This window comes from Perkinsus marinus (assembly GCF_000006405.1).
Source record: "Perkinsus marinus ATCC 50983 genomic scaffold scf_1104296971434, whole genome shotgun sequence".
In the NCBI taxonomy this organism is placed as follows: Eukaryota; Perkinsozoa; order Perkinsida; family Perkinsidae; genus Perkinsus; species Perkinsus marinus.
This window is the reverse complement of record NW_003202100.1, coordinates 139597-163895: the sequence shown is the minus strand read 5'-3', so window position 1 is coordinate 163895 and position 24299 is coordinate 139597. Positions and strand designations below refer to the sequence as shown.

General features: G+C 49.0%; 11 protein-coding genes and 1 non-coding gene across 12 annotated transcripts; 7 read left to right on the top strand and 5 right to left on the bottom strand.

Moving 5' to 3' along the window:
* Window positions 1-1908: 1908 nt before the first annotated feature.
* Window positions 1909-3658, top strand: Pmar_PMAR010918 (cathepsin L, putative; the record flags this gene model as incomplete). Its single annotated transcript, XM_002766891.1, has 9 exons — window positions 1909-2009; window positions 2057-2151; window positions 2198-2473; window positions 2512-2605; window positions 2992-3130; window positions 3178-3313; window positions 3363-3429; window positions 3478-3560; window positions 3606-3658. 9 exons carry the CDS (start codon window positions 1909-1911, stop codon window positions 3656-3658), a joined length of 1044 nt encoding a protein of 347 aa, XP_002766937.1.
* Pmar_PMAR010917 lies at window positions 2700-2769 on the bottom strand. The gene has a single exon. It is a non-coding gene; the product is annotated as a tRNA-Gly (tRNA).
* Window positions 3659-5261: 1603 nt separating the features above from the next.
* On the top strand, window positions 5262-6527 carry Pmar_PMAR010916 (hypothetical protein; the record flags this gene model as incomplete). Its single annotated transcript, XM_002766890.1, has 5 exons — window positions 5262-5349; window positions 5450-5672; window positions 5720-5820; window positions 5976-6114; window positions 6431-6527. 5 exons carry the CDS (start codon window positions 5262-5264, stop codon window positions 6525-6527), a joined length of 648 nt encoding a protein of 215 aa, XP_002766936.1.
* Window positions 6528-6639: 112 nt separating this feature from the next.
* Pmar_PMAR010915 (zeta-coat protein, putative) lies at window positions 6640-7591 on the top strand. Its single transcript, XM_002766889.1, has 7 exons — window positions 6640-6724; window positions 6768-6865; window positions 6913-6977; window positions 7019-7101; window positions 7155-7232; window positions 7281-7399; window positions 7452-7591. The coding sequence occupies exons 1-7, from the start codon at window positions 6657-6659 to the stop codon at window positions 7535-7537; spliced, it is 597 nt and encodes a 198-aa protein (XP_002766935.1). The 5' UTR covers window positions 6640-6656; the 3' UTR covers window positions 7538-7591.
* Window positions 7592-8012: 421 nt separating this feature from the next.
* On the top strand, window positions 8013-8781 carry Pmar_PMAR010914 (conserved hypothetical protein; the record flags this gene model as incomplete). The annotated part of the gene is made up of 5 exons (XM_002766888.1): window positions 8013-8090; window positions 8245-8307; window positions 8359-8493; window positions 8541-8618; window positions 8668-8781. 5 exons carry the CDS (start codon window positions 8013-8015, stop codon window positions 8779-8781), a joined length of 468 nt encoding a protein of 155 aa, XP_002766934.1.
* Window positions 8782-8992: 211 nt separating this feature from the next.
* Window positions 8993-11261, top strand: Pmar_PMAR010913 (hemolysin iii, putative; the record flags this gene model as incomplete). Its single annotated transcript, XM_002766887.1, has 16 exons — window positions 8993-9032; window positions 9106-9227; window positions 9275-9426; window positions 9477-9577; window positions 9624-9714; window positions 9761-9844; window positions 9891-9951; window positions 10002-10077; window positions 10132-10228; window positions 10279-10378; window positions 10430-10582; window positions 10630-10743; window positions 10791-10859; window positions 10931-11011; window positions 11060-11128; window positions 11190-11261. 16 exons carry the CDS (start codon window positions 8993-8995, stop codon window positions 11253-11255), a joined length of 1476 nt encoding a protein of 491 aa, XP_002766933.1. The 3' UTR covers window positions 11256-11261.
* Window positions 11262-12020: 759 nt separating this feature from the next.
* Window positions 12021-16895, bottom strand: Pmar_PMAR010912 (conserved hypothetical protein; the record flags this gene model as incomplete). Its single annotated transcript, XM_002766886.1, has 26 exons — window positions 12021-12135; window positions 12176-12307; window positions 12351-12434; window positions 12481-12609; window positions 12656-12736; window positions 12778-12821; window positions 12875-12961; window positions 13014-13158; window positions 13481-13578; window positions 13628-13780; window positions 13829-13899; window positions 13946-14079; window positions 14139-14281; window positions 14339-14430; window positions 14487-14572; window positions 14621-14713; window positions 14771-14870; window positions 14916-15026; window positions 15272-15374; window positions 15423-15538; window positions 15733-15840; window positions 15894-15981; window positions 16024-16122; window positions 16169-16325; window positions 16369-16493; window positions 16752-16895. 26 exons carry the CDS (start codon window positions 16893-16895, stop codon window positions 12021-12023), a joined length of 2838 nt encoding a protein of 945 aa, XP_002766932.1.
* Window positions 16896-17003: 108 nt separating this feature from the next.
* Pmar_PMAR010911 (U6 snRNP protein Lsm2, putative) lies at window positions 17004-17644 on the bottom strand (the record flags this gene model as incomplete). The annotated part of the gene is made up of 4 exons (XM_002766885.1): window positions 17004-17075; window positions 17130-17213; window positions 17440-17510; window positions 17560-17644. The coding sequence occupies 4 exons, from the start codon at window positions 17642-17644 to the stop codon at window positions 17004-17006; spliced, it is 312 nt and encodes a 103-aa protein (XP_002766931.1).
* A 90-nt stretch (window positions 17645-17734) lies between these two features.
* Pmar_PMAR010910 (hypothetical protein) lies at window positions 17735-19174 on the bottom strand. The gene is made up of 3 exons (XM_002766884.1): window positions 18961-19174; window positions 18572-18911; window positions 17735-18525 (listed from the first exon to the last, which is right to left on the bottom strand). Exons 1-3 carry the CDS (start codon window positions 19165-19167, stop codon window positions 18395-18397), a joined length of 678 nt encoding a protein of 225 aa, XP_002766930.1. The 5' UTR covers window positions 19168-19174; the 3' UTR covers window positions 17735-18394.
* A 118-nt stretch (window positions 19175-19292) lies between these two features.
* On the bottom strand, window positions 19293-20347 carry Pmar_PMAR010909 (hypothetical protein; the record flags this gene model as incomplete). The annotated part of the gene is made up of 8 exons (XM_002766883.1): window positions 19293-19405; window positions 19449-19545; window positions 19588-19688; window positions 19731-19815; window positions 19862-19909; window positions 19957-20057; window positions 20109-20166; window positions 20210-20347. 8 exons carry the CDS (start codon window positions 20345-20347, stop codon window positions 19293-19295), a joined length of 741 nt encoding a protein of 246 aa, XP_002766929.1.
* A 561-nt stretch (window positions 20348-20908) lies between these two features.
* On the top strand, window positions 20909-22103 carry Pmar_PMAR010908 (cytochrome Coxidase subunit, putative). Its single transcript, XM_002766882.1, has 7 exons — window positions 20909-21005; window positions 21081-21203; window positions 21251-21388; window positions 21438-21587; window positions 21636-21747; window positions 21791-21868; window positions 21919-22103. The coding sequence occupies exons 1-7, from the start codon at window positions 20911-20913 to the stop codon at window positions 21997-21999; spliced, it is 777 nt and encodes a 258-aa protein (XP_002766928.1). The 5' UTR covers window positions 20909-20910; the 3' UTR covers window positions 22000-22103.
* Window positions 22104-22524: 421 nt separating this feature from the next.
* On the top strand, window positions 22525-23988 carry Pmar_PMAR010907 (conserved hypothetical protein; the record flags this gene model as incomplete). The annotated part of the gene is made up of 8 exons (XM_002766881.1): window positions 22525-22704; window positions 22752-22859; window positions 22913-23045; window positions 23097-23197; window positions 23241-23332; window positions 23379-23505; window positions 23558-23716; window positions 23762-23988. 8 exons carry the CDS (start codon window positions 22525-22527, stop codon window positions 23873-23875), a joined length of 1014 nt encoding a protein of 337 aa, XP_002766927.1. The 3' UTR covers window positions 23876-23988.
* Between the last annotated feature and the right edge of the window lie 311 nt (window positions 23989-24299).

Below are 24299 nucleotides of genomic sequence, written 5' to 3'. Positions count from 1 at the left end.
CCAACTGATACCCGTGTTTTTTGCTCTTCAGCCGAGTGGAGCTACGAGTAACGCAGGAATGATTGTCTACTAGTATAAAACGCGACACTAGAGATGGAGGGCCATCTCTGAGGACTACTACTTTATAGAGCCAGGACATCATCCCCACAATCGGCGCCACGCCAGGTTAGGTAGCGTACATCCAGTAAGCTCGATGAAACGGTCTTGACAAGCGTCAAGCCTCTTCAGTTGGGCATCTGGGGCATGGGGGTCATCACCCCCAGCCTATTTGTGATCATCATAATACTGCGTAGGTATCGATAGGTGGAGTAACTATTCACTCCCTCGTATGTCTAAGCTCGGACATCAGCAGTTCCAATTCCTCCTCTGGCCGATCCTCCTCAGCTGTTCACCTGGTACACATCGGGCTACTCTCCGGTCTCGACGGTAATGCTTTGGGCAGTGTTGAAATTTGTGCACATGGTCACCGACATATGTCGGTGAGGAAGCACCAAGAACTTAGGAAGGCTCTCACAAGTGAGGAACCTCTCTGGGATGGGAAGGTGTGTTGCAGTGACTGCGGCCAATTGCGTCATGTTTCGACATGTCAAGTAGTAAATGTTCAAAGTCGTCGAGGAGATTTTTGACACTTTGACATGTCCATTACACGCGGAAGGATGATCTATGGACATGCCTGGCCAGGTGCTATGCATTGGCCTATCGTGGACTTTAGTATCGACAATTTATTGCCGAAATGAGGGTGGGGTATCGCTAGGACACGTCTCTGTCAAACTTGACACGTTCCAACAAAGTCGACACTTAAGTGCCCAAGTTCAGTTGCAACTCACTTTGAGCATTTATGTGTATCGATGGTTCGTTTCGTTACGCCCTAAAATTCTCTTCATCTCAAACGTACGCCTGTTTCTGGATGATAATTTTTCGAGGCTTGATAATGTCGCGATGCTAACCATAATATGTGTGAACAAATAACATCGCGGTAGGGTTGCATTCCTCCCTGGGAAGGCACTTGGGTGTCTCTCATGTTTCGGATGGTAGTCTCATCCGAATATCAACCACTTCATAGTGAAGCTTCTGGAATATGACAGCTTGGTCCTCGTGAGTAATGATACTATAGTTTTGGTCCCAGTTTGAATCCAATTCAGCAGTGTACTCCACGGAGTGGAGTGATGTGAGATTCTCTGTGGGAGGGATGCAAGAGGCCAAGCAGTAGTATGAAATGCCTCTTCCTTCGCCGAGAGCGAAGCTACTATCGTGTTGTTCATGGGGGGGCTCCCTATACAGGCGGGTGGTCATTTTACGCTGACCACACATCGGTGCAGCCATAACGCTATTTTGGCGCGAATGTGTAGACATGTCGCATTGTGCAGGCGGACGAGTTTGATTATCAAATTCGGATTTGTGTTTCCTTGTATAGGACTATCACACTTGATACAGGTCACCCCTCTTCAAGGGGACTTCTTGTTCTTAGCTGGGCCTTTTTACCAGGTGCTAGGACTTGAGATGCAAGACTTTTTGGATTCGCGTAATACCGCATAGTGAAATGTCAATTCTGAATCCGTAGAGATAACCTCACGTTGTGGCTGGGGTGATGGCTGGCCTCCGAGTGCTCATGTTCCATAACATGGAAGAAGACTCACTTCGCTCCGCTCATCGAGTTTGTGCGTGAACGTAGCGTAGTGTTCACGTGAAGTTTTAAGGCTTTCATCGCTTTGGAACTTCCTGAGTGCCAACTTGGCACTGCCAAGTCTACTACGACTTCCCTCTAAGAATGAACACCGTTTCCATACCCAATTTCTTGGGATCGCAAGAAAATTGGGAATCGCCGCCACCGTAGCGGGTAGCAGTACCGGTCCTCCCCTTAGAAAGTCTACAAACAACCCCAACTTATCAGTGGGCTTTGCTTCTCAAATGCGCACTATCGTCTCATTCGTTCTCCTTTCAATCCTACCTGCGTTCGAGTGCTTGAACGAGGGAACTGCGGACTTGGCTTTTACCGATTTCCAGCATAAGTGAAGTGGTCGTCAAGTGGTGTTTCATTCTGATGTCTTGCGTGCAGGTTCGGTAAAAAATACGAGTCTAAGGAGGAAGAAATGAAAAGGAATGCCATCTTCCAAGCCAATCTCCATCACATCGAGCAAGTCAACGCTCAGAGTGAGTAACATCATATTCGCCATGAGCCGAGTGGCTAGCTATGCAGATCTGTCTTACACGCTGGGTGTCAACGAGTATGCGGACCTCACACACGAGGAGTTCGTCGCCCAGAAGGTCGGTATTTTAAAGATGGATGCGAGGAGGGATGTTAAGTTTGATGTTGAAGGTAGGACCAGTTGTATTTCTCATGCCAGATTGAGTCTCTTTGTGTCAGCTGATACCACATCGCTCCCAACCTCGGTGGATTGGAGATCTAAGGGTGTATTAACCCCGATTAAGAATCAAGGAGCCTGTGGAAGCTGCTGGGCTTTCTCATCGACCGGTAACGTCTCTTGGACGTACTTGTGTGAACCTTTGCAGGTACTCTCGAGTCGAAGTATGCCATCGAGACGGGTCAGCTCCGGTCGTTCTCCGAGCAGCAGCTTGTCGATTGCAGTAGAGGCTATGGGACCGGGTAAGTGGCATCGATTGGCCTTGGTATTAGGAGCCATGATAAACACAAGAATATAGTTTTTTCATGGCTTCTAAGACCGAGGCCAATCATGGTACATTATCCGAGGATCGAACTCGGGTCAAAACTATGGCAACGTTGTATTCTACCACTAGACCAAAGCCAATCAGCAGCATATTCATGTGTTTCTCGTCCAGTTTTGGAGGACTATATGTTTGCTCTCCTCAGCTGAGCCTAAGAATTCTTCACTGAATAAAAGAATGTATATACGAATTTGGGTGAGCAATGGTTTCGAAGATTTCCTCAAAATTTCAATATTCTCACCAACACATGTAGTTGAGTATGTCTACATTTTACACTAGGAAATTTTCACACAGCTCACATTTCAGTGGATGTGCTGGAGGCTGGATGTATCAAGCTTTTGATTATGTAAAGGATAAAGGGATCGATCTCGAGTTTACCTACCTTTATGAAGGAAGTGACAATACTTGCCGAATCTCCCTTGAGAAACTCTCCGACGGCATGAAGGTAATATTTGTATCGAACACTACTACTATCATCATCATTCCTAACAGGCCGGGGTTGTTACTGGCTATTACCAGCTATCAACTGAGCCGTCTTTGATGAGTAAGTTAGTTAAGGTTCCAGTCTCCGTCGCCATGTATGCTTCGGATCCCGATTTCCAATTTTATAGCGGTGGAATATACTCTGGTAAGTTTTGCGCTCAATGCTGATGTGTAAGGATTACCACCGGTTTCAGGTGACTGTAATTATCAGATTGATCACGCTGTTGTGATGGTTGGTTATGGCAGCGTATCTGGAAATGAGTAAGAATAGGGCACCGTATGGATGCTTACTGCAACTTTTTTTATCAGTTATTTTATCGGCAGAAATTCTTGGGGAACTTCCTGGGGTATAGATGGGTACTTTTACATAAAGCGAGGAGTTTCCGGTTACGGTGAGCTTCGACGTTCATTATGACATCCACTGTCGTCCTTTTCAGGTGAATGCAACATACTCGAGTACATGTATGTTCCGGTTATGGAGACTACCTAGCTCCGGTATAAGTTTCAGAAACCGGTAATTGTAGTATCATCGCGATCCGTAGAAAAGCGTCTTGAGCATTCGTTATATCCAATCACTCACTTCCATCGTGCGACAACTATTTGTTCCCCTTAGCCGCTCTTTGCTAACAACGAAATTTAGGGATTTCTCATCTTACAAAGCATTGCGGCTTCTTATTACTTTCCAAAAAGTTTTGACGAAACGTTTGAGACCCTATAACTCAATGATTTCACCATGTTGTGTTTGGTAAGGGACAACTTCTAACTACGATGTAAAAATATGCACATGGTCAACTACATGTGTCAGTCACAACATGAAGGGTTTGAGTAAGGTTTGGAAATTTCTTGTCGGATTCTGAAAATTTCAATCCGAATTAGTATACAGTTTATATACGCAGTTGGATACGATATATGCTTGTGTAATAAGCGAGGAAACTCTTGAGCTCAGCTGAGGAGAGCGAACATATATACCAACAGTGGCTTTTCCATGGCTCCCGGTGCCATATGGTGTAGTAGACATATGTGCCCGATCATGGCTGGTAGAGTTATTACCAGCCACCAGTCGACTTTTACTTTCAGGTAGTTGGCTTTATTATAATGATCGCATCATCCTTTATCGCAGTCCTTGGTATTGTCATCACTGGCGGTTACTCTGGAGATGGTTATGCTAATACACAGCCTTTTTATTGAGTAGTGACGCCCCTCTGTTGGAAAGTAGACGTCGATACGGATCAGTTGTCGCTCTAGAGTGCGGTACTTAGATCAGCTTGCAGTTCGCTGTACTATTATGATCAAGGGCGATTTGGGCCGAATTTGGTATACATTTTCGGACAAGACAGGAATGCTTACGATCAGAGCTCCGATTACGGGCTGTCATAGGATGCCGTGTTCACTGCGAAGGGCCTATGGGGTCCCTTGGTGGGGGGGGGCGGGTAGTTGGGATGAGGAGGGTTGTAGCTACTACTGAAGTCCTAAGCTGGCAATACCCATCCGGCTGGGCGATTCCTGTCCAACATTTCACAAGCAATGTAGTAGGCGCCAGCCATGAGTTGTATATGCTGGCACCCTGTAGTTAGAATTCCAGAGAGAAATCCCACGCTATTGGTAGCATGGTAGTTGTTGGCATGCAACGAATGTGTGGCGAGCTAAGACAATGCAGCAATCGCTGATATGAATTTTCATCGCTGGGGTGCTCTTTGATCGAGTATAGAATATAGGCAATGGACTTCGGTTGGGCAGGAAGGCGGGCCCATGTCCTTGGTGGGCAGTGGTGAGCAAATGAGCAGCGGCAGTGGTATTCTCTCGATGGAGGACTCGATATACTCGATAGTTGAGAAGTTATATGACCATTCGCTATATTAGTCGACAAATGAAACTGTGTAAGATAAACGGGCGCATAGTAGGATGCTGGAGGAGAAGGTGAGGTGCTTGTAGATGGTTCTACAATGTAGAAGTTTGAGAACCTATGTAACGTGCTGCTGTACTGCCATGTCCCTTAATGGGGTTTTCGCCATAACCTATTGACTAGTCACATACAGTGTTGCTAGTGTTATGTCATTCGCTGTCGGGCGAACGGCTGCTGCAGTTCCTTTATCATGTCGAACTCGGTCCATGGATCTCCATCAACAGATACCCCCGAATCAGCCGCTGAGTGGGCACGCCTCTTGGAAGGCGTATCAGGAGGTAATAGACGGGGTGAGGTGATGACTGCTTTGAATATGTTATGGACAGGGCATTGATACTCCGGTATTGATGCTCAGTTTTCGGTATATAGTGTGTATAGGTTCAAAGCGGTTAGTCGGTGGTGATTCGTCTGTTGTGATGGAGCGTGTGGCGGAAGCCCATGCTAAGATACGGCAGACTCTGCGGGTAGCTGGTCTACTACGGGAGCTGCAGGCCTCCTTTGAGGAGCGACAGAAGGCGTTGATCAACCGTCTGTCGGTACTTGAGGAGGAGGTGGGTGAGACGGTACTTCTCACCATGCGGTTGACGAAGCGACAACAGGCGTAGGAGGGGGGCCCAGTCGTGCTGTTAGTATACTCGTGAGTGTTAGGGTCATGGCCCGCCAAGCGGCCTTGGAGTCGAAGATGGCTCATGTGATAGATCTTCTGAAGCGGCGGCGGGAGGATAGTCAGCTGAAGGACCTACAGCGGAGTAATACTAGACACTCCAGTGCGATTGAGTCCGAGGGCTTATCCCGCCCATCGCTGGGACGTGCCAAGATAGGGGACCCTATGAGGATCTTTCTCATCCTTGACTGAGTCCATGATGGATAGAATGGATAGTGTTTGACCTGCCTTCCTTCTCAGAGGAGCTGTGGCATGCTAATTGTCGGCTGATTGACCTAACTAGAGGACAGCTCACACAACAGAAGAAGCTTGACTCGTCCTCTCCCACTGATCAGGATCTTGAGATTGCCAAATGCTCTACCCTAGTGAATGAAAAAGAGTGAGTTCATACGGCGTGCCGACCTATTCTGAATCTTCGGGGGTCACTGATCTGCCCCATCTTCTCGTCAGCGCTTTGGTTTCGCACTAATATTTCTTCAATGAGCTGGAAGTTGGCGGTTTAGTAAGAACGGCACGGATTTTTGAATCTTAAAAACTATTCGAAGTGGATGCCAATCCATTCGAAAACTAAATCGATTGCTCATACTATCTAAAGTCAATCGTGAGCTGCTTTTGTGTGGCCGGGAAATGGTGTAGTCCAGTTTGACGGCTTCTGTTTTCCTAACGACCTGGAGTGGGGTATTGCTTTTGTGCAGGATTGTCGCGCTACGTACGAAGGTCGAAGAGCTACAGAAGTCATTGAGTGCCTATACGGAGGCTATTACTCGGCAGTCCAACATCCCAGCACATTAGTCTCCTTCAGTCAGGATTGTGTTGGGTTCTGGGCGAGCGCGTAATTTTGTGGCGCGTGAAGTAGACGGCGCATTTCGGCGAAGCATGGTGAGGTCGCCAGGACCAAATTTTTCTGCTGAGTCTTCTATCATGGCATCCATCCGCTGTGTTGCTGGTGTCCTCCTTTTGGATGAGGAGGGGAAGCGCCTCGCCGCTAAGTACGTCGGGTCGGTCTGCAGCGGTGGTCGCACAGTGGTGTAGGTACTATGATGAGGGTAAGTTCACCGACCTAGCGAGTGAGAAGAAATTCGAGAAAGACCTCATGTCCAAGACGGCTAGACTTAATAACAGGAATGATGGTATGGGAGAGGGTTGATGAGTAGCTGTATTCGGCTTGTCGCTTTAGTCGAAGTAGCATTGGTTGACGAATACGTGGTCCTGGTGCGGCAATCGAATGACGTTATGCTTGCGGTAAGGCTTTGGATCATAAGGGCTCGGGATGAGGTACACAGGTGCTTGCACGGGAGAGCGAGAATGATATCATGATGTTGGACTTCATCACTAGCCTGTATCAAGTCTTGTGCAACATAACACAGTAGGATGGTCGTTGGTCCTGTTGGTCGTAGTAGGGTAGCTGCTCCTTGTTAGTAATAACGTGTGCCGTAAGAAAGTGATCGAGAAACTGGACTTGGTTTTCCTCATGATAGATGAGGCGGTGGAGAAAGGGTGAGTAGCACGTGATGGGCCCTGCTGATGGATTTGGTATATCCTCAGGGTTATACTGGAGACCGATTCTGGCGTGATTACATCCAGGATCAAGATGCAGAGTGAGGAATCGTCGACTACTGCGAGTGATGACCATCGTTCGGCCACGACTTCAAGGAGCTTGCGAGGTGGGGATGGTCATGATGGGCACTATGAGGATGCCAGTGTTGAGTTTGGTAGGTTACTCTGGAGTGACCCAGGAGGCGTCATTCAAGTCGGCTCTGTCGAGTGTTCGGGACCAAATTGGCAATTTCTTGAGTCGATGAGTACTGACCATTCCCAGTTACCATTGAAAGGAGGCGATCTAACAGTAGTTTCGTTAGTGTTGGAGTGATTGTGTTCCTCCTAATGGCGATGGGATGGTTGATACTTTGCCAGCCAGTATTTACTATAGTATTTATCGATCATGACCATGCAGTCTGAGATGGCTTCCACAGGACAGAGGGGGAGGGTCTAGAGGCCGGCCGAATATTTGGTGAAGGTCGTTCATTCGTATGGTTCGTTATCTCGAGCCCCTATCGTTGAGGGAGACAACTTGCTCCTGTGCCCCTTCTCCGTCACGGTCGTTTCTACCCTGCTCACTATGTGAATAGTAGCATTCGCTGAGGAGGCTGAGTAGTAGTGGTGTTGTTCTAGTTGATCTCGAGGGATGTAGTAGTGCCTTGATTGTAGTAACTGTTATTACTACGAATGATAAGACACCCTCCCTGTCCCGAGGGTCCCCCACCGCCGCCCCCTCCCATGTGTGGTGCCCCAATGGTGTATCGTCCACGACCGAGGAATGGCAAGTCTGTAAACCCACCGGTCCACCCCCACTCGGTAAGGCTCTGTAGAGGGTCTTGTGATAGGGAGTTGAGATTGGCTCAGTTTCCTTCTGGAAGGCGACCGCCGTCCATCCCCCCTCCTCCTCCCCCTCCTCCTCCAGTAAGGCGTTAGATTGGCAGGGCTGTGAGATAGGCGATTTTCTTTGCAGTGCGCGCCTCCGCCGTATCCTCCGCCCGATATCATAGTCCAACAGGAATCGGCCAACACTAAGGTAGTGGGAGCACTCTGGTAGGTGTTGGGTATGGTGTGGTATGGCTGTCAGATGGAGTACATCGATAGAGAAGTGGAGGTGCCGGTGACCAAGGTGGTTCATAAGGTAATTGACATTCCAGTACCGCAGAAAATGGTTAGTAAGCCTGTGCTGAAGACTGTGCAGAAGTTCGTTGAAGTGCCACAGGTGGGTGACAGAGCTCGCGGTGGCAAGGATATTGAGTTGGCCTTCAGATAGAGTATGTTGACAAGTACGTGGACGTCCCTGTTAAGAAGTACGTTGAAGTCGTGAAGGAGGTTAAAGTACCTCAGGTGTGTCTTGGCAGTCTGTCTTGGTTGATCGAGTTAGTGATGGTGGTAGGTCGTGAAGAAGTATGTGGAGAAAGTCGTTGAATATACTCCGCCGAGCTCTTCGAGGACTCCTTCTGAGGGCGCCAAGAGCAACGATTACGAAGGCTCGGTGGCTGCTGGCTGATAGCCTTCTTGGGCTCTACCAGTCTACATTGATGTTGGCCCATGGTCGTAGTGACAATGTCCTTTGCTAATGTTGTTAATCTCCGTGATTTGCGTTCTTAGTCGGAGGAGACAGGTTGCACAATACATTGGGTATAATCCTAGCCCCACTGGGCATCGCCTCATGACTCAGTCTTATCGTCAGTCACTAACTCTAGCCCCTTTTATTCTCTATGTCCTCGGGTGATATGCTATGCAGTCGCGATGAAGGCGGTAAGAGCTCTGCTGATAGCGGCTGTACGAGGAGGGTGTGGTTGTAGCGGTGGAGCGGGGCGTTTTTGGTCAGATGGAATTCGAAACGGTGCCATACCGGTCCTCATGAGGTGCCCTGAGTGCACCGTCGGCTCGCATTGTTCAAAATGCCTGTTGGATTTCTACACAGGCTTGTGTGACGCCTATGGATCAAAGGTAGGGACCTTTCAAAGATGCTATCTTCCTCCTGGACTCCCCCCAAGGTTGATCCTGCTTTTGTGACGACCTTGGTGACACGTTGGCCACAAGTGGTGATGAGCTTGAGGTCCCCGCTGGACTCCAGCCTGATGCCAGTTCTGCAGACCGTTGGCGAGGCGCCTTTCGTCCAAGGCCTTTATATTGGCACTCATCTTAGGTGAGTGGGGTACTCATCGATCTGATTCTAAGTAGTGAGTTTTCTCTTAGTCGTGGGTGGAGAGGAGAAGGCAATTGGATCGGCCGTGCTCTACAGATTCCATGTCCTAGTCTTGCCAGCTCCCTGAAGAAACTCGATCTTCAGAGGCTAGGTACCGATAAAGATATTCTTCGATGTGCGTGATTGTTGACTGATAGGCATTGATGGCCACGGGGCTAGGCAGCTTGCCGAGGGAGTAGTGCAGTTGAAAGTCTTAAAGGACCTCATACTCTCCCACAACTACCTAGGGTGATGATGCTTATGTTAGATAGCGTCTTGTACGAGTTATCGTTAGATATGAAAATGGTCAGGAGTCAGTCCTGCGTATAGTCGAGGAAGGGCCGAAGACTTTGCGCTATCTAGATATTAGTTTCAATGCGTACTGCTCCTGCTTTGGAATTCGTGAGCTCATAGTGGCCTTTCAGTATTGGTTATATGAACATACGCAGAATTATCGCCGCTGTAGAGAGTCGGAACAAGGCGTTAGTAAGTACACTGTGAAGGATGTCACTGAGGGGTAGTGGTCTTTGGGATAGACCGATGGGATGGAGATGAACGCGGAGCAGCAGGAGTCTATGTCCAAATCTGGAGAGGAGAAGCGAGAACTCCAGCGTAAGGTGGCGTTGTTGTTATTGATTGAAAGCTCATTGGCGGTCTCCTCCTCAGCTTTCTCCCCACATTCTTGTTGTCATTGTCGTGTGAACTTTGATGGTAACTTCGTAGTGGAAGAGATATGGAACGCTCTCACTCACGGGTTTGGGATGTAGGATTGCCTCCTTTCTCGGTCCTAGCAGTAGATCATACCAATTTCAGGGTTCTGGTCGTCCCCGGTTTGATCGACCTTATGGTCCTCACTGCTGATGATCCCTACCGCTGCAAGATCGCGGTTGTGGCTTATATGATGAGCTGCTCTGTGAGTTCTCCTTTGCCTTGCTGTATAATCCTCAATGGTCCCTTCTGTCAGCTCCTGTTCGCCGTCTCAACTCTGTTCCATGCATTCTTCATGCTAGACCTGACCTCAAGGATCTTTCAAGTGCTTGACCATAGTTCTATATTCGTCCTTATCGCGGGGAGTTATACTCCTTTCTGCGTTCTGTTATTCGGTGACGATCCCAATGTAAGTTGACAAGTGGCTGTGTGTGTAGCATAGCTATCGTGTGACAGGGCAGCTGGGTGATGACAGCTGAGTGGGCCCTCGCTGGAGTTGGTATCACAGCTCACATCATAGCCGTCCACTTCCCCAAGATCCGTCACGCCCCCTTGTATGTCTACGGCGAGGTAAGTTGATCATAATCGTCCACTGCGCATTATGAGGATCTCTTCAGCTGTTCTTGTATGTTCTCATGGGATGGATGGCCCTAGCGGTTTACGACACCTTCTTCACCGCGACTCCTGTAAGTGGCCACTGCCCAACTCTTCTATTGTGTGGTCCCATTCGCTGTAGCAGGAGAGGTTCTTTCCCTAGGTGCACATTAGATATCTTATCACTGGCGGTGGTGTCACCTACATGGCAGGCCTGCCATTCTACATCCTGGACAATATCAAAGTAAGGCGTCATCCCACCCCTCCCCATCATCACTGTTATCCGTTCCAGTGCGTCCCCATCCTTCACTGTGTATGGCATCTCTTTGTCCTGGTAGCAGCCATAATCCACTTCTGTGCGGTAGGAAGCTATTCGCTATTCGAGACAGGCCGGTATTGGCCATGCATCGTCGTTGTTGCAGGTGCGAGAATCGGTTATCTACTTCAACAATCAGCATAGCGCGTCATTGCTGGGCCTCTCACTATGATTAATTGATTTTTAGTGATAGTTCTGCCAGTCGCTCGTCAATATTCCATATCTTGTTGCGTACAGTGGAGTTTCACCCGTTTAACGTGAAGTGGCGTAATACTCCATGTGAATTGTAGGACGTATACATCTCCGCGATCGATAATACAACTGTTTTCCGTCAAATGAATATGTTTTGCACTAGTGTATTTCACATCACGGGTGGGATCCGTTTTGTACAGTGTAAGGTGAGTTCGTAAGTTATGAGGGAGATGTTAATATTGGACCGAGTTGCACTGTAGTGATACGTATTTGCAGTGTAGGAAAATATGCACATAGTCAACTACATGTGTTGGTGACAATATGAAAATTCTGAGGAACTTTCGGGGAATTCTTGTTAATTTCTGTACACTTCTACCCTTATTCCTATAATTTGTGAGGAAACTCTTGAGATCAGCTGAGGAGGGCGAACATATATTCCGGCACTTCGTATTGGTCAGGAATTGTGGACCTTCTCATCACAGGCTCTGCCTTCGCATGGTATAGTACAATCGCGGTCGTTCAAAATTTCAACCCTATCAATGTTGCTGTTGGCGGCCATCGCTTCATAAGATTGTTGAGTGATTACCATTCAGAGTGCCAAACCGACTCTACAAACGAAATTCAATAGTACAAATTGGCCTGGCTGTGTTCTAACATGATCATGTGAAAATTAACTCGCCATTTAGTAACATTTATACACAGATCTGCGACATCTCAGAAACATCACTCACACAACAACATATACTCATGAGTTTAGCTCTGGGATTGTCTCCTTGGCGATGTCTTCTTCTGCCATCTCCTCACGAAGTTGTGCGCGAACACGCTGTTCCTCATCCAACAGCCACAACGGCTTGATGTATCTGCGCTGTCATCAGCTCAACCTGTTGCCACACATCTCACCGAACTTTCGCCCCTCTTGCCCTCATCTTCTCCATGTAATGAACCATTGCCAAGTTAGGTCTAGCCGTCTTGGGGAGGACCTCGAATTTCCACGGTTTGATGTGAGCGCGTAGCGCCACTCGTTCCATATACCTGCAGGCAACTGAAACGAACCGTCACGGGCTAAGCTACCTACACCACAGTGACGCTGCCACCAACTCGCTTGATCATGTCTATAGACGACTGGTCCACACTAGCAACCTCGATATCGACTTTATACCTATGGAAGGCCGCATCGGTCCTCGATGACAAAGATGAGGCACTACGGGAAGGGATAATCGTTGTAGTTGAAAAGCCGAACGCCATTCCGAACACGTTTGACGCATCTGCTCTCGAAAAGGTGCCGCTGAGTGATTGGATACCTCGTGTCTAGCCGACCGTACTCGATGAACTTCCTGAAAACTAGCGGGATAGAGACAAGCTCCGCAGCGCCACTTCAACCTTAATCTAGCTAGACTTAGTGTCTCAAGCTGCTGGTACTTGCTGGACATCTCCCGTTTAGCTCCAGGCCATTTGGGGAACCTACCTTATAGTGAACAAGCATGCTACCAACTGAACCTCACTTAGTGTAATATGCCCGATTCCCGCCATCCCAAGTTTCGGGGTCCTAGAAGGTTATTCCATGTGCGAATGATAACAGGTGTCGTTCGCCATCCTTACCACGTCCATTCCTCGATCGTGTTGCAATTTGATACCGCGTTGACTTTTCCCTCGTCCTCTAACACGTTTCTTCTTTTTCTTTTGGACCTCCACTCAGTACCATCATCATCACCATAGGGCATCAGCACAAGCGGCTCACCTGTCGGCCATGACCGTTCCTCATGTTCTTAGCACAGATAGGGAAGAAGGGCCGGCTGGTGTAGGCGAAGCGTGGGTTGAAGGGCCGCGGGGTAAACCGCTGTAGCAGCTCCGCATGGCCCGTGCCTTCGCCGTCCACAACCGTTCTAAAAGGGTCGTCGTTGCTGCAAGAGTAGCAGAAGTCACACTTGGCATTTCCAGGGGTCGTTGATGGTATTGAGCAAAAAAGACGGCACAGCTGTCGAGGACGGGCAAAGGGCAATGCTCTCAAGGCAGGAGCTGCTCGCAAGCAGCAGAGTGGCATATACACAAACCTACTGCCTACAACCCTGCCCCGACGACAAATTGAAGAACTCCACTACACAAGCTGCCTGACGTTGAAACAGATACACGTTGCTAGGAACTGGAGTTCTTAGAGGACCTGAAGGCAATAATGACGAAGTCGGTCAGCCTGTTGCGGGCACATACGCCTCTCGGAGGAGTGCGTCTTTCTCTATTCCTAGATGGTTACAGGCCTTGCATTTGGCGATGAAGGTAGATGTGAGTACATCATCATCTTGCAGTACCTAGGGATGACACCCCTTTCCGAGGAGTATTCAGAAGCCTCCAGAGTACAGCGTTGGCAAAGTGTATCCAATCCTTCATAGGATCGGCACTACTGCTGTTGGTACTACCACTGGCCAGGAACGCCAGCCGCGATACCATACCACTCATCCGACTATTCGGAGAGTCTCCTCCGAGGATGACGTCCTCGAGAGCAGTCAATAACTGACAAGGCAGGAGTATGGTAGCAGTAGCTGTAGAAGGGCCTCTCACCTCACGGTCCATCACTCGAGCGGCTTCTCGCCAATCGCCAGCATTCATGTAGCAAACTGCTCCGGCCAGACCTGAGCACAGACCATCAGCAATTACCGAGTATGGCTACAGTTATACGGGAGTCTCTTGTGTGTAGTTCAAATCTCGGAGCCGCAGCCGACCATAACAAGGCGTTGAGGTCATCCTCTCCCATAAGGGCACTGAGAGCTGCCACCACCGGCTGAGGAAGCAATGCTTCTCTCGAACAGAACCTACACGTAGGATCCTAGCCTGGATTGATGATGATGATGATGACGAGGAATAGACCTACACTGGAGTGCCTTGGTCATCTACGGGCTGGCTCAGGACAATGCGGCGAAAAGAGTCCGACGGTCGTGGCATATTACGGTAGAGCAGATCAGTCACCAACAGCTGGACACTCGATGAGGGCACCAGGAGGTACTCGCAGTACACCTACAAAGACAGAGGCGATTCGGGGAGGAAGAGGGCCAGCAGCATCAATGAGCTCACCAAAGCTGCCCACTGCCAGAGACCAACACTTTCCAGCCACTGAGCCGTTACAGATGCCAACCGAGCTGCCGGCAGGGACTCCAAGGTTGCATCTAGAATGCTCATGATGATGATGGTGTACGAAAGCTGATGCGAATGGAAGGCCGACCTGCATCGATTGTCGTATAGGTGAGGTACGATAAGAAGGCGGTGAATGGCTCAGCTGTTGAGCAACAAAGTAGTGACTCGGCTAAGCTGAGGAGGAAGAACGACATGGCAGATACGACGGCCCCCAGTGGGTACCTATCGGGGGTGGCGATCCCTGCTCGAACTCTCAAGAGCTCCCACTCTATACCGGAGCCCTGGCCCACAGCTTTGATACTCTCCACGAGTGAGCTGAGAGGAACATGATGAACAGCAATAATGTGACTACAGCAGTTGACGACAACTTACTATCGCTTCCCGTCAGCCTTAGTGCCATAACAGTAGTATGCAGCGAGCTTAGCGGTCCAGGTTGGGCAACGGCTGAGGACCTCTTCCGAATGAACCTCACCTGACAGAACTTCTAAAGCAGAGATCACTCTGTAAAGGTACCAACCTGCAAGGAGTCGGTACACCGCAGTGACAGTGTTCCCTTTGATGAACTCCCCAGGGCTGTCCAACTTCCACTGGGCCAACTGCTGCTTGAGAAGGGATACCGTCCCTTCACCTACGACACCCGTCACGTTACAATCGAAATCACGCTACTACTACTACTACTACTACTACTACTACTACTACTACTACTACTACTACTACCACTACTGCTACTACTACTACTACTACTACTACTACTACTACTACTACTACTACTACTACTACTACTACTACTACTACTACTACTACTACTACTACCACTACTGCTACTACTACTACTACTACTACTACTACTACTACTACCACTACTGCTACTACTTCGTGCACTCTCCCAGTCTGCCGAATCGAAGCCTAGGATGGCAGCGATACGAGCCAGTCGGGGGTATCCCGCTGCCTGCAAGGATCTGGACGCCTCTGCCACCTGAGCACAGATCCCGGGGTATGAGCTAACCTGTGGAGTGAGACTTACTTTAGTAGCCAAGAGCTGATGGAAAGCTCGCTCTAGAGGATCGGACCCAGAAGGGATGGGTAGGTTGATCTCCGACAACCAGGGACGTAGATCGTCATCCCCCTCAGTAGCATCATCTGATCAACAACGAGGCAATGGGAGCTCCATGACCGTTCCATATAGGGAGAAAATAATATTCCATCCTCTACAAAGACTCCAGAAAATATCTATAATTTTCAGGCTGGGCTGGACACAGATGAGAACAGATTCTCATCAAGCCTGTTGGTTACTATACGATCGCCGCCGAATGATGGGTTAAGACGAAGAATACCTTCCAGCATGCCAGAGAGTAGAGAAAAGATACTCTTCCTCCGTTGCACATTCGGGGAGCCTTCATATGAGCGATAGAGATCGTACAGTTCCAAAGCCACAGTAGATCCTAACAGTAAGACTACTACTACCAACAACACTCTAGTGTAATGGATGTGTTACCTTCGACTGAGGTGAACGCCGAGAAACACTGTTCAACAAAGGGGGCAGGGACGGTCTCTGGAGAAGGAGGCAGCACTGATGGGAGGACCTACCGTACAGGATCGATCGCGATGGAGTCCTCAGAGCCTACCTTTATCCGATGTCTGTTAAGAGTGGACTCCACTGGCATTGCCATTCGAGCATCTACACCAAAGCTAGGACGGAAAGAGAGGTGCTGCTGTAGATACGGCTGACCGAGAGAAGCACTGCTAGCCCCCGAGGACCGATCGTACTACATGTCGGAGTTTTGGCCATTGACCAAGCAGGGAGGATCCAGTAGTGGTAGTAGCTACCTCATCAGAGACCATATCGTAGTAAGTAGGCTTATATGCAGTGAATGCTCCTGGCTGGGCTCGGCCCCCTCCACTGAAGACCTCTTCCACAACAGGAGATCTGCACGATAAAGTAACGCCCGCGATAGATGCAGTACACGAACCCGGACGCCTTAGTCTTAGACGGCTTCTCTTCCTCCTCTTCTTCTCCAGAAGCCTCCCCACCCACTTCAAAGAGCATGTCCTCGTCAATGCCATCCGTTGAAGTAATAGTAGAGGGATCCAATACCTAGCAGTGTTGGAATATATGTTTGGTTTCCTCAGCCCAACTCAGGAGTTTCCTCGCTATATTATGAACAGTCACATACGACTTAGGGCAGACGTATACAAACACCAACAAAAACTCTCGAAAATTTCCTCAGAATTCCCACATGGTCACCAAGACACACAGTTGAGTACATGCATATCGTCCAGCCTATTACGCACGTGCTTCTACTACGTCGAATACCTCCCCCACTAACAGGCATTCATCGCCCTCTCTTACTACCGTGCCCTTCAATAGTTTATCCCATTCTCCCGTAGCCATGGTCTTAGTCTCGTGGAAAGGGCTGTCGTCCGTCTCCTCCTCTTCTCCATCCGAAGATGAGGACATGTCAGCATCCCACAACGCATCCACGCCAAACCGAGCCATACGTGTACAAACAAAGTACCACAACGACTACGATGGTACGGAGTTCTTCATCGTGTGATGATAACTCAACAGAGCGGGGAGTCGGTAAATTGTATTCGCGCTCAACGGTTACTTGGCAGGCTCTATCCTATTGACACCGCTTTGTGCTGCGAGCTCTTTCCGGCATTGATCAGTTAAGCTCTATAAGCATAAACAACAGCATCATCATCATCATGGACCTGCGGCCGCGCTCACCTGTGTGTACATATCGGGTAAGTGGACATAACGTACAACGCTGCCTCGGATAAAACAATTACGTAGAGAGAGGAGATGAGGGTACTGAGGGGAAGGGCCGAGATTTCTACGGATACATAAGACCCAATATGTTTATGATACGGTTCATATCATGGTGATACCATTTCACATGATTCCTTGTTAATATGATAGCCCATATTCCCGCGTTGGAGAAATTCATGACCACGGCTAATACAAGGGATACTCATATTGACACCTCACTCTAATGCTATTCGCTAGAGTTTAGCGTCACGCGCCACGAAAATAATACCTGTTCCGGATTGTTGATAGAGATGTTCTTCAGTTTAACATTGAAATACTGATCCACTGCTGGCAACGTGCCTGACGAGCAGCTCCTCTGTCACTGCTGTCTTCCACCTCAAGATACTACCCGTTATTTGAACGTCATTCTTCATCTCCACTGTGACCTGGGCGTTGCTGTCCACGAGGTTCTGGAAGAAGTCGAAGAATAGCATCTCGATCAACTACTACGCTAAAAGGCTGAGATACTCAAACACGACAGACGTTCCTGTCAAGAGGTAGTTGTAATAGCGATCTCCCCAAAGAGTGCTACAGTATAAGAAAAGTGCTACTATCCCCTACCACACAAAGCACTTCATATTGATCGAGGTGTGGTATAAGTCTGCAGCAGCATGGTGAACCGTGATCGAAACTGCGAATATTCCGACAACCACAACCACATAAGAAGCACCATGGATAGCACAGAACTGCCAATACCGCGCAATTCCACCAACACGGAATCTTCACGAGCACCTCTGTGAAAAAATGTCGTCGCTAGTTACCGAAGAACTATTGCTTTCCCATGAGAACACTTGTAGTAGTGCGAAATAATGACACCGACCTTTCAGCTCCTCTTTACCACATCCTACACATATAAGGTGGCCATAGTACACTGAGTAAATATGTAACGATATTATGGGTAGCAAATAGAAGTAGACAACAATAGTTTTAATACTTTCCGCGCTCAACTTCACCAAGGCGCTCTCAGAATCCACAAATCCTTCAGCGCCTCGCCAGGTCCATATCCTCGTTGTCATCATCAATTGAAGAAATTATGGTAAAAGGTCAATAATAAATCATGGATCAGTCCCCATGCTATGCCCTCCGTTGAAAATCGGCAGAAACGTTACATTGCGCGCCTATATGAAAATACTCCCTACAGAAAACGGAGGAGGGGGTATTCTTTCGTCATGGGGACTATTGCTTCAGCATGCCGATACCACTATTGCCTTATCCACACTTTCAAAACCCTCGATGACTAAAGGCATATCACTTTCGCCTCCTTCAACATCATTCATAGTACAGCATATCACCAACGAGGAGCCATCTTTTATATCTAACTTCAGAGCATGAAATTCCAACTGTGAGCAATTGTCCATCACCTCCATAGGAGAGTCCTTGTATGAAGACTCTTTTCTTCCGCATCAGAGTGCTTGTGTCATGAGGAGCATTCTTGAGCAGCGCTCCAGAATGAGTTTTTTGTTTTTTAATTGGTGGCTCTGGGTTTACCACTTCCTCCTCACTAGAGGTAGTATCACAGACAATAGCATACTTGGCATTTTCAGGGGTAACTTCGCCGATCTTAGCGGCGTCAGGCAGATTTCTCTCTACATCACTACTCACAGGAGCAGCACATGTCGTCAAGACCTTGGCCTTAGTGATGAACGATGGTTGCGAAAATCCTCTACTGGCGATTTTCAAGCCAAGGCCAAGTTTCTGTGCCTGAAAACATGCACGATATAAAGCATCAGCGCCAAGCTAAACTGAGGACCTTGAGATTGAGCAATGCCACGAGGGGCTCCTGTTGTTGGTTCAGCTGGTCCCGGCCCTCCTCATTTTGGATCATGTTAAGCACAACCGACGCGCGTGGTGGGGCTGGGACTTCCGGCTTAGAACCATCGCTATAGTCGACTTCCTTAGACAAAGCACCGCTATTGGAAACATTCGTGGCATCGAATGTAGCGACGGAGCAAACCATAGAGATGAAAAAGAAATCGCTACGACAACTTCCCTCTCTACTGCAGTAGAATCAACGCAAGCACGATGAGTATACACGACGATGAGTACATGTCTCAACACATTGGTAAAGTGACTGACTCCCTTTCAAGAGTATGCCAAGGCGCCGGCATCTTCTCGACGATGCACACCATGACCGGCAATCTTGGGACGGTAAAATGTGGCTTTCATCAGGCCTCTAGCATTGCCCTCAGAAGCTCCTGATGCCAGCAATAGAGGAACTAGGTGAGACTGACCCACTACCTGCTGAGAGGGTTCTCTTCCTAGTTTGAGCCTCCCCTTCAGCCGGCACTGTCCATCCTACTTCCATAGCTGTAGTAACAGGGACCCCATTACATCTCTGAAGACCGTGATAAGACGTCTATATCAAACGCTACGTTACTTGCTGTGGCCCCGTGGTCCTTCTTCTGAAATCTAGGTAGGCCCTTTTCCCCTCCTCCTCACTACTAACGCCATGGACAAGGAGTTCCTCCCCGACAGCGTCTACCAATGACCATAATCAACCAACACATACGCTCAGCCTACCTGAGGGCTCTCGTGCCAATAGCTCACCCCGAGGGATCTTCTTCGTGGAAAACTCACAGTATGGTGACGGTGAGAGAGCGAACCTCTAAAAGTATCACCCCATGCAAACAGGGATTGTCCTCTTTCCCGACCTGTTCCAAAAACCTCACAGCTGAGCTCTTGGGTGCAGGGAAGGGCTCCTAAGACGAAACTATAGTACCATCATCGATTCGTATCATCACGTCACCGTGGGATCAGCTTCATCACTCGTTCCAAGATCAAACTTGGCTAGGTACTTGGCCTTGCAGGGATCGGCATTAAGACCGATCCATATAGTAGACCCACGGCCTGGCAATATGAGCCGATAGCACATCCCCCTCTACAACTACTGCTACTCACCGTCAAACTTGTATCGAGGTTTCAGCCTTTTGCCGCTTTTCTTATACTCTTCGAACGCCTATGAAGAACGTGAAGTTGTGAGATAGTATCAACCAAATCACATTCTGGATCCATTTCCGCTGTTGCCCCCTCTCCTTTTCGAAGATCTCACGCCAGGCCTTCATCTCGTTCGTTGTCGTCCCGGCTGACATAACGGCGCTGAGTCGATTAAAAAAACTTCCACTATTCTTGCGATTCATTCAGTCAACAGATCTCGTTACTCAACTAGACCACCAGAGACGCTACACTGCAGCATGGACACCTCTACAATGCTCTATGCAGCTTGGTCGTTAAGCCAAGAGGAATCGCTACACTTCAACGGGAACTGGCACTATACATATACACCTTGAGAGGAGAGACACCTAAGGCGGATAGGGTCTTGCGGGCCATACGATAGGCGTGATAGATTGCCGTGGAAAAGGAATCAGTCGTAGGGAAAGTATGTCGAGTCCACATTGTGGACGAAAACATAACATTAGCGAGTTATATGAGCCATGAAGTCACTGGACTCTTGACGGCTGTTACGTAGCGATTGAAAGGGAATGACACCTTGGAGTCATATAAAGACGGAAGAGGAAGAAATAAGTGCCATGTAAGCACTAATGATGGTAATATGTTGTCGATCACATCTTTCCCCTTTTTTGTTTTCCAATTTCTGAACGGATCTGGCGAAATACGAAGTACAAATTTTGCAGAAAGTGCGTCGCTCCGCTCATATGCAAACGGGATCGCCCAAAAGTCAATTTTAGTCGCCAGTACCATCATGACCCTGCTAACGAGGACCTTCAACCGCTCCCTCGGGGCATCCCTCCTATCCAATCGAGCTACTCTACTCTCAAATAAGCAGCAAAGCAGATGGTACTACTTTAGGTCATGGATCTCCTGTTCGCTTACTAGGATCAACTGCCCTCCCTTCACCTGACTATGCGGTAGGTATCGTCATTGGCACCGTATGTCTGAGGACGATTGGGCTCTGCCCTTGGACTCCATGCCTGAGGACGTGAAAACTCTGATGGCCACACCACAGACCGAACGAGGCTTCGTAGAGGACTACTGGTACCTCATAGGTCTTATGTATTCATCCCAACAACGCAACTGCCTAGGTATAATAGAATACGTGGAGAGGCAACACTGTTGGACCCAGAGGCTCTGCCATCTAAGAGCTACATTGGCCTGGCCAGGGACATGGGACTTCAGATTGTCGATGAACCTTCGAGCCATATGATGGGGCTTATCGAGCTGTAGATCCTACTGGTGGTCAAGTGCGGGTGGTGGAAGACTGGTATGCAGATACGAGTACTTGAGAGGGGCATCTTTTGTCGGCCCTTTTGGTACTATAGAGAACCCTGTCCTGGTCCCAGCTGTGGGTCAGGAGCGCGTTGTAGCCTGCACTGGGGGAGTTGGTGATGAGGAGCATTTCACCTTGTGGTTTAGATGCAGGTAACCGCTTCACTCAACGGTCGCTGGTAGTGATCCTACCACTCTCAGGGAAGGTTTCATGTACCGTTGTGGAGAATGTGATCAAATTTTCATGCTCGTGCGGCTCTACTACGAGGACCGTTACTGGACGCAGACCCTCGTCAGAGACACTTTTATGTCCGTAAGTGCAAAGGCTCTGTTATTAAACATTATTAAAGCTGCAGGATGGTGACATGTTCGACTTAAAGACACTAGAGAGGGTGCATAAGATGTGGAATAAGGACGAGATGGTCAGATGGGAGGTGAGCAGATCTATGGTAGAGGCCTCGGAGGAGTTGGAAGTATGGCTTAGGTTGGGTACTGGGCCCAGGATTATGTCCTTGGCAAGGGTGTACTCCCTGGTATGGTGGAAGAACATACTCGTGTGAACTAAGTTCAACGATGCACCTTTTTGATACTATTATCATTGCACAGCGTTTGAGTGGATATATCCCTCATCCGTCATATGGAAGGCGTCGTCGTATAACATGCGGAGGTTCTAATAGTGAATTTTCGAAACACTGAGAGAGAGAGTTGAGTTCACAGTAGTGGTGATGGTGAGCAGCACTAGGCAGCGGCTCGCCGCGAGGGAATTTTGTGGCGCGTGACGTCGTGTTGGAGCACTTGAGGAGAAACTTTTGGCTCTGGTTTTCGGCTTGAGTTGGTCTTGTAGCGTCCTTCTATTGGGTGCTCTTCTATTCTGGGGGAGTTATTCCTAGTACGTAAGAGAACTATGGTGGAGGGGACAGCTATTGTGTCGGGGTCTTAGGACCAATGGGCGTACCGATGAGGGCTGTCGAGGTAGAAGGTGGCGCAAAACGTGTGTGAGCTATGGATGGCCAAGTTCCGGACCTGTTTTGAATCCTATAGCGTGAACTTAGATCTACAATCAGTTTCCAATTACTACTACCCAGCCCAAATGTCCAGACAGTTCCGCGGTGATGATCATGAGCCTACCTGGGAGGAGGTTAAGGGTCTCCTAGCCGACCCTGAGGCCCCTGTGGAACAGAGGTATCGCGCCCTCTTCTATGCCCGCAGCCGGGACGATTCTGAGGCGATTGAGGCTCTTTATAAGGTTTTGGAGCCCGAGACCAAATCGGTATGTGCATGCGTGTTGCTCATACCACTCCTCACCGAACTTGCCAGGTCCTCCTCCGACATGAAGCATGCTATTGCATCGGCCAGATGGAGCATGGATTGGAAGGCGCATGGAAGCTCGAGAGCGTCATGGACGACGTTAACGAGCACCCCATGGTGAGATCTCGACCATGGTACTCATTAACGAGTACCATTTTGGTTTATTTCAGGTGCGGCATGAAGCCATCGAAGGCCTCGCTGCGTGTGGCTCTGTGGACTCCCTTGAGAAGATCCGTCCCTATCTGACCCATGAGAACGAGGCTATCCGGGACACCGCTACCTTAGCCGTCGAATCCCTTGAGAGTAATATGAATACTGCCTGTCAACTTCTCTCCTTTACACCTTCCCTCTTAGACCTCAAGCAGACCAAGAACACCGATGCTCAGCGTAGCGAGTTCAACACCGTCGACCCCATCGGAGCCAAGGCCCGTCAGCATGCCACTAAGACTGAGGAGGTACTAGCCCTCCTCCCAGCTATCCTCCTATTCTGTCATTCAGGCCGCCCAGCGTCTCATGGACCCCAAGGCCAAGCTCTCTGATCGGTATGCTGCTATGTACCAGCTACGTGCCGCTACCCTGCCTGGCTCAGTGTAGGCCTTTTCTGCAGTCGGTAACCCTACTCTACGTGGCCCATAGGTCCCCCGACCCTGAAGCGCTCAAGGCCCTAGCTCGAGTACTTAGGGAAGACCACACCTCAGCCTTGATGAGGCATGAGCTTGCCTTCGTTGTGGCCCAGGTCGCTTTCGATGCCGATAAAGAGATGGTGAGTACAGACTCAACGGGACCCATGCGACCCATTGCCTTCTCCTCGATAGACCCTCTCGAGCGTCCAAGCCCTTATCGACTCTGTGAAGGATACCGACGAGGCCTGCATGGTTCGCCATGAGTCCGCTGTGGCTCTCGGCTCCGTCGGTGGCGAGGAAGCCACCAAGTTCTTAAGGGAATACGTCCAAAGGCCCGTGAACCATGATGAGGTAGGACCATCTCTCTCCTGCCTTTCACCCATCCTACCCTCTCAGGACGAATCTGTGGTTATCGAGAGCTGCAAGGTAGCATTGGATGCCATCAACTTCTGGTCGGACATGACGACTATCGAGGAGCAGCCAACGGAAGGCTCAGCCATCACTGCTTAAACTCCTGTGGCTATAACGTTTAATAAATCTCTCTAATAACATTACCTCGGGGCTGATCTCCGAGTTTGGTAATAAGAAGGCAGTTTGTTTACTCTACGAGTTTCTTATAAAGTACTGTCGTATCTTTTCACTGCGTGACACCATTGCTGCTTGAGTTGAGTCACGATAAAAGGAGTTCAGTCATGATGATGGATGCTCCCAAACTTCGTCACCACCCTTCGGGGTTGGATATGGTTGAGCCTCCTCCGAGAGGTACCCAGCTGTAAGCCCCTCGGTGAGAGGAAATACCATGATAGTTTGGCTAACAACAGCACTACTTCTATTGGCCTTCTCATTTGAATAGTATTAATGAATGTATGCAGCGGCGTCCCTAAGAGGGGCATCCTGGACAGCAGTAGTAGTAGATGCAGCAACCACCTCTAAC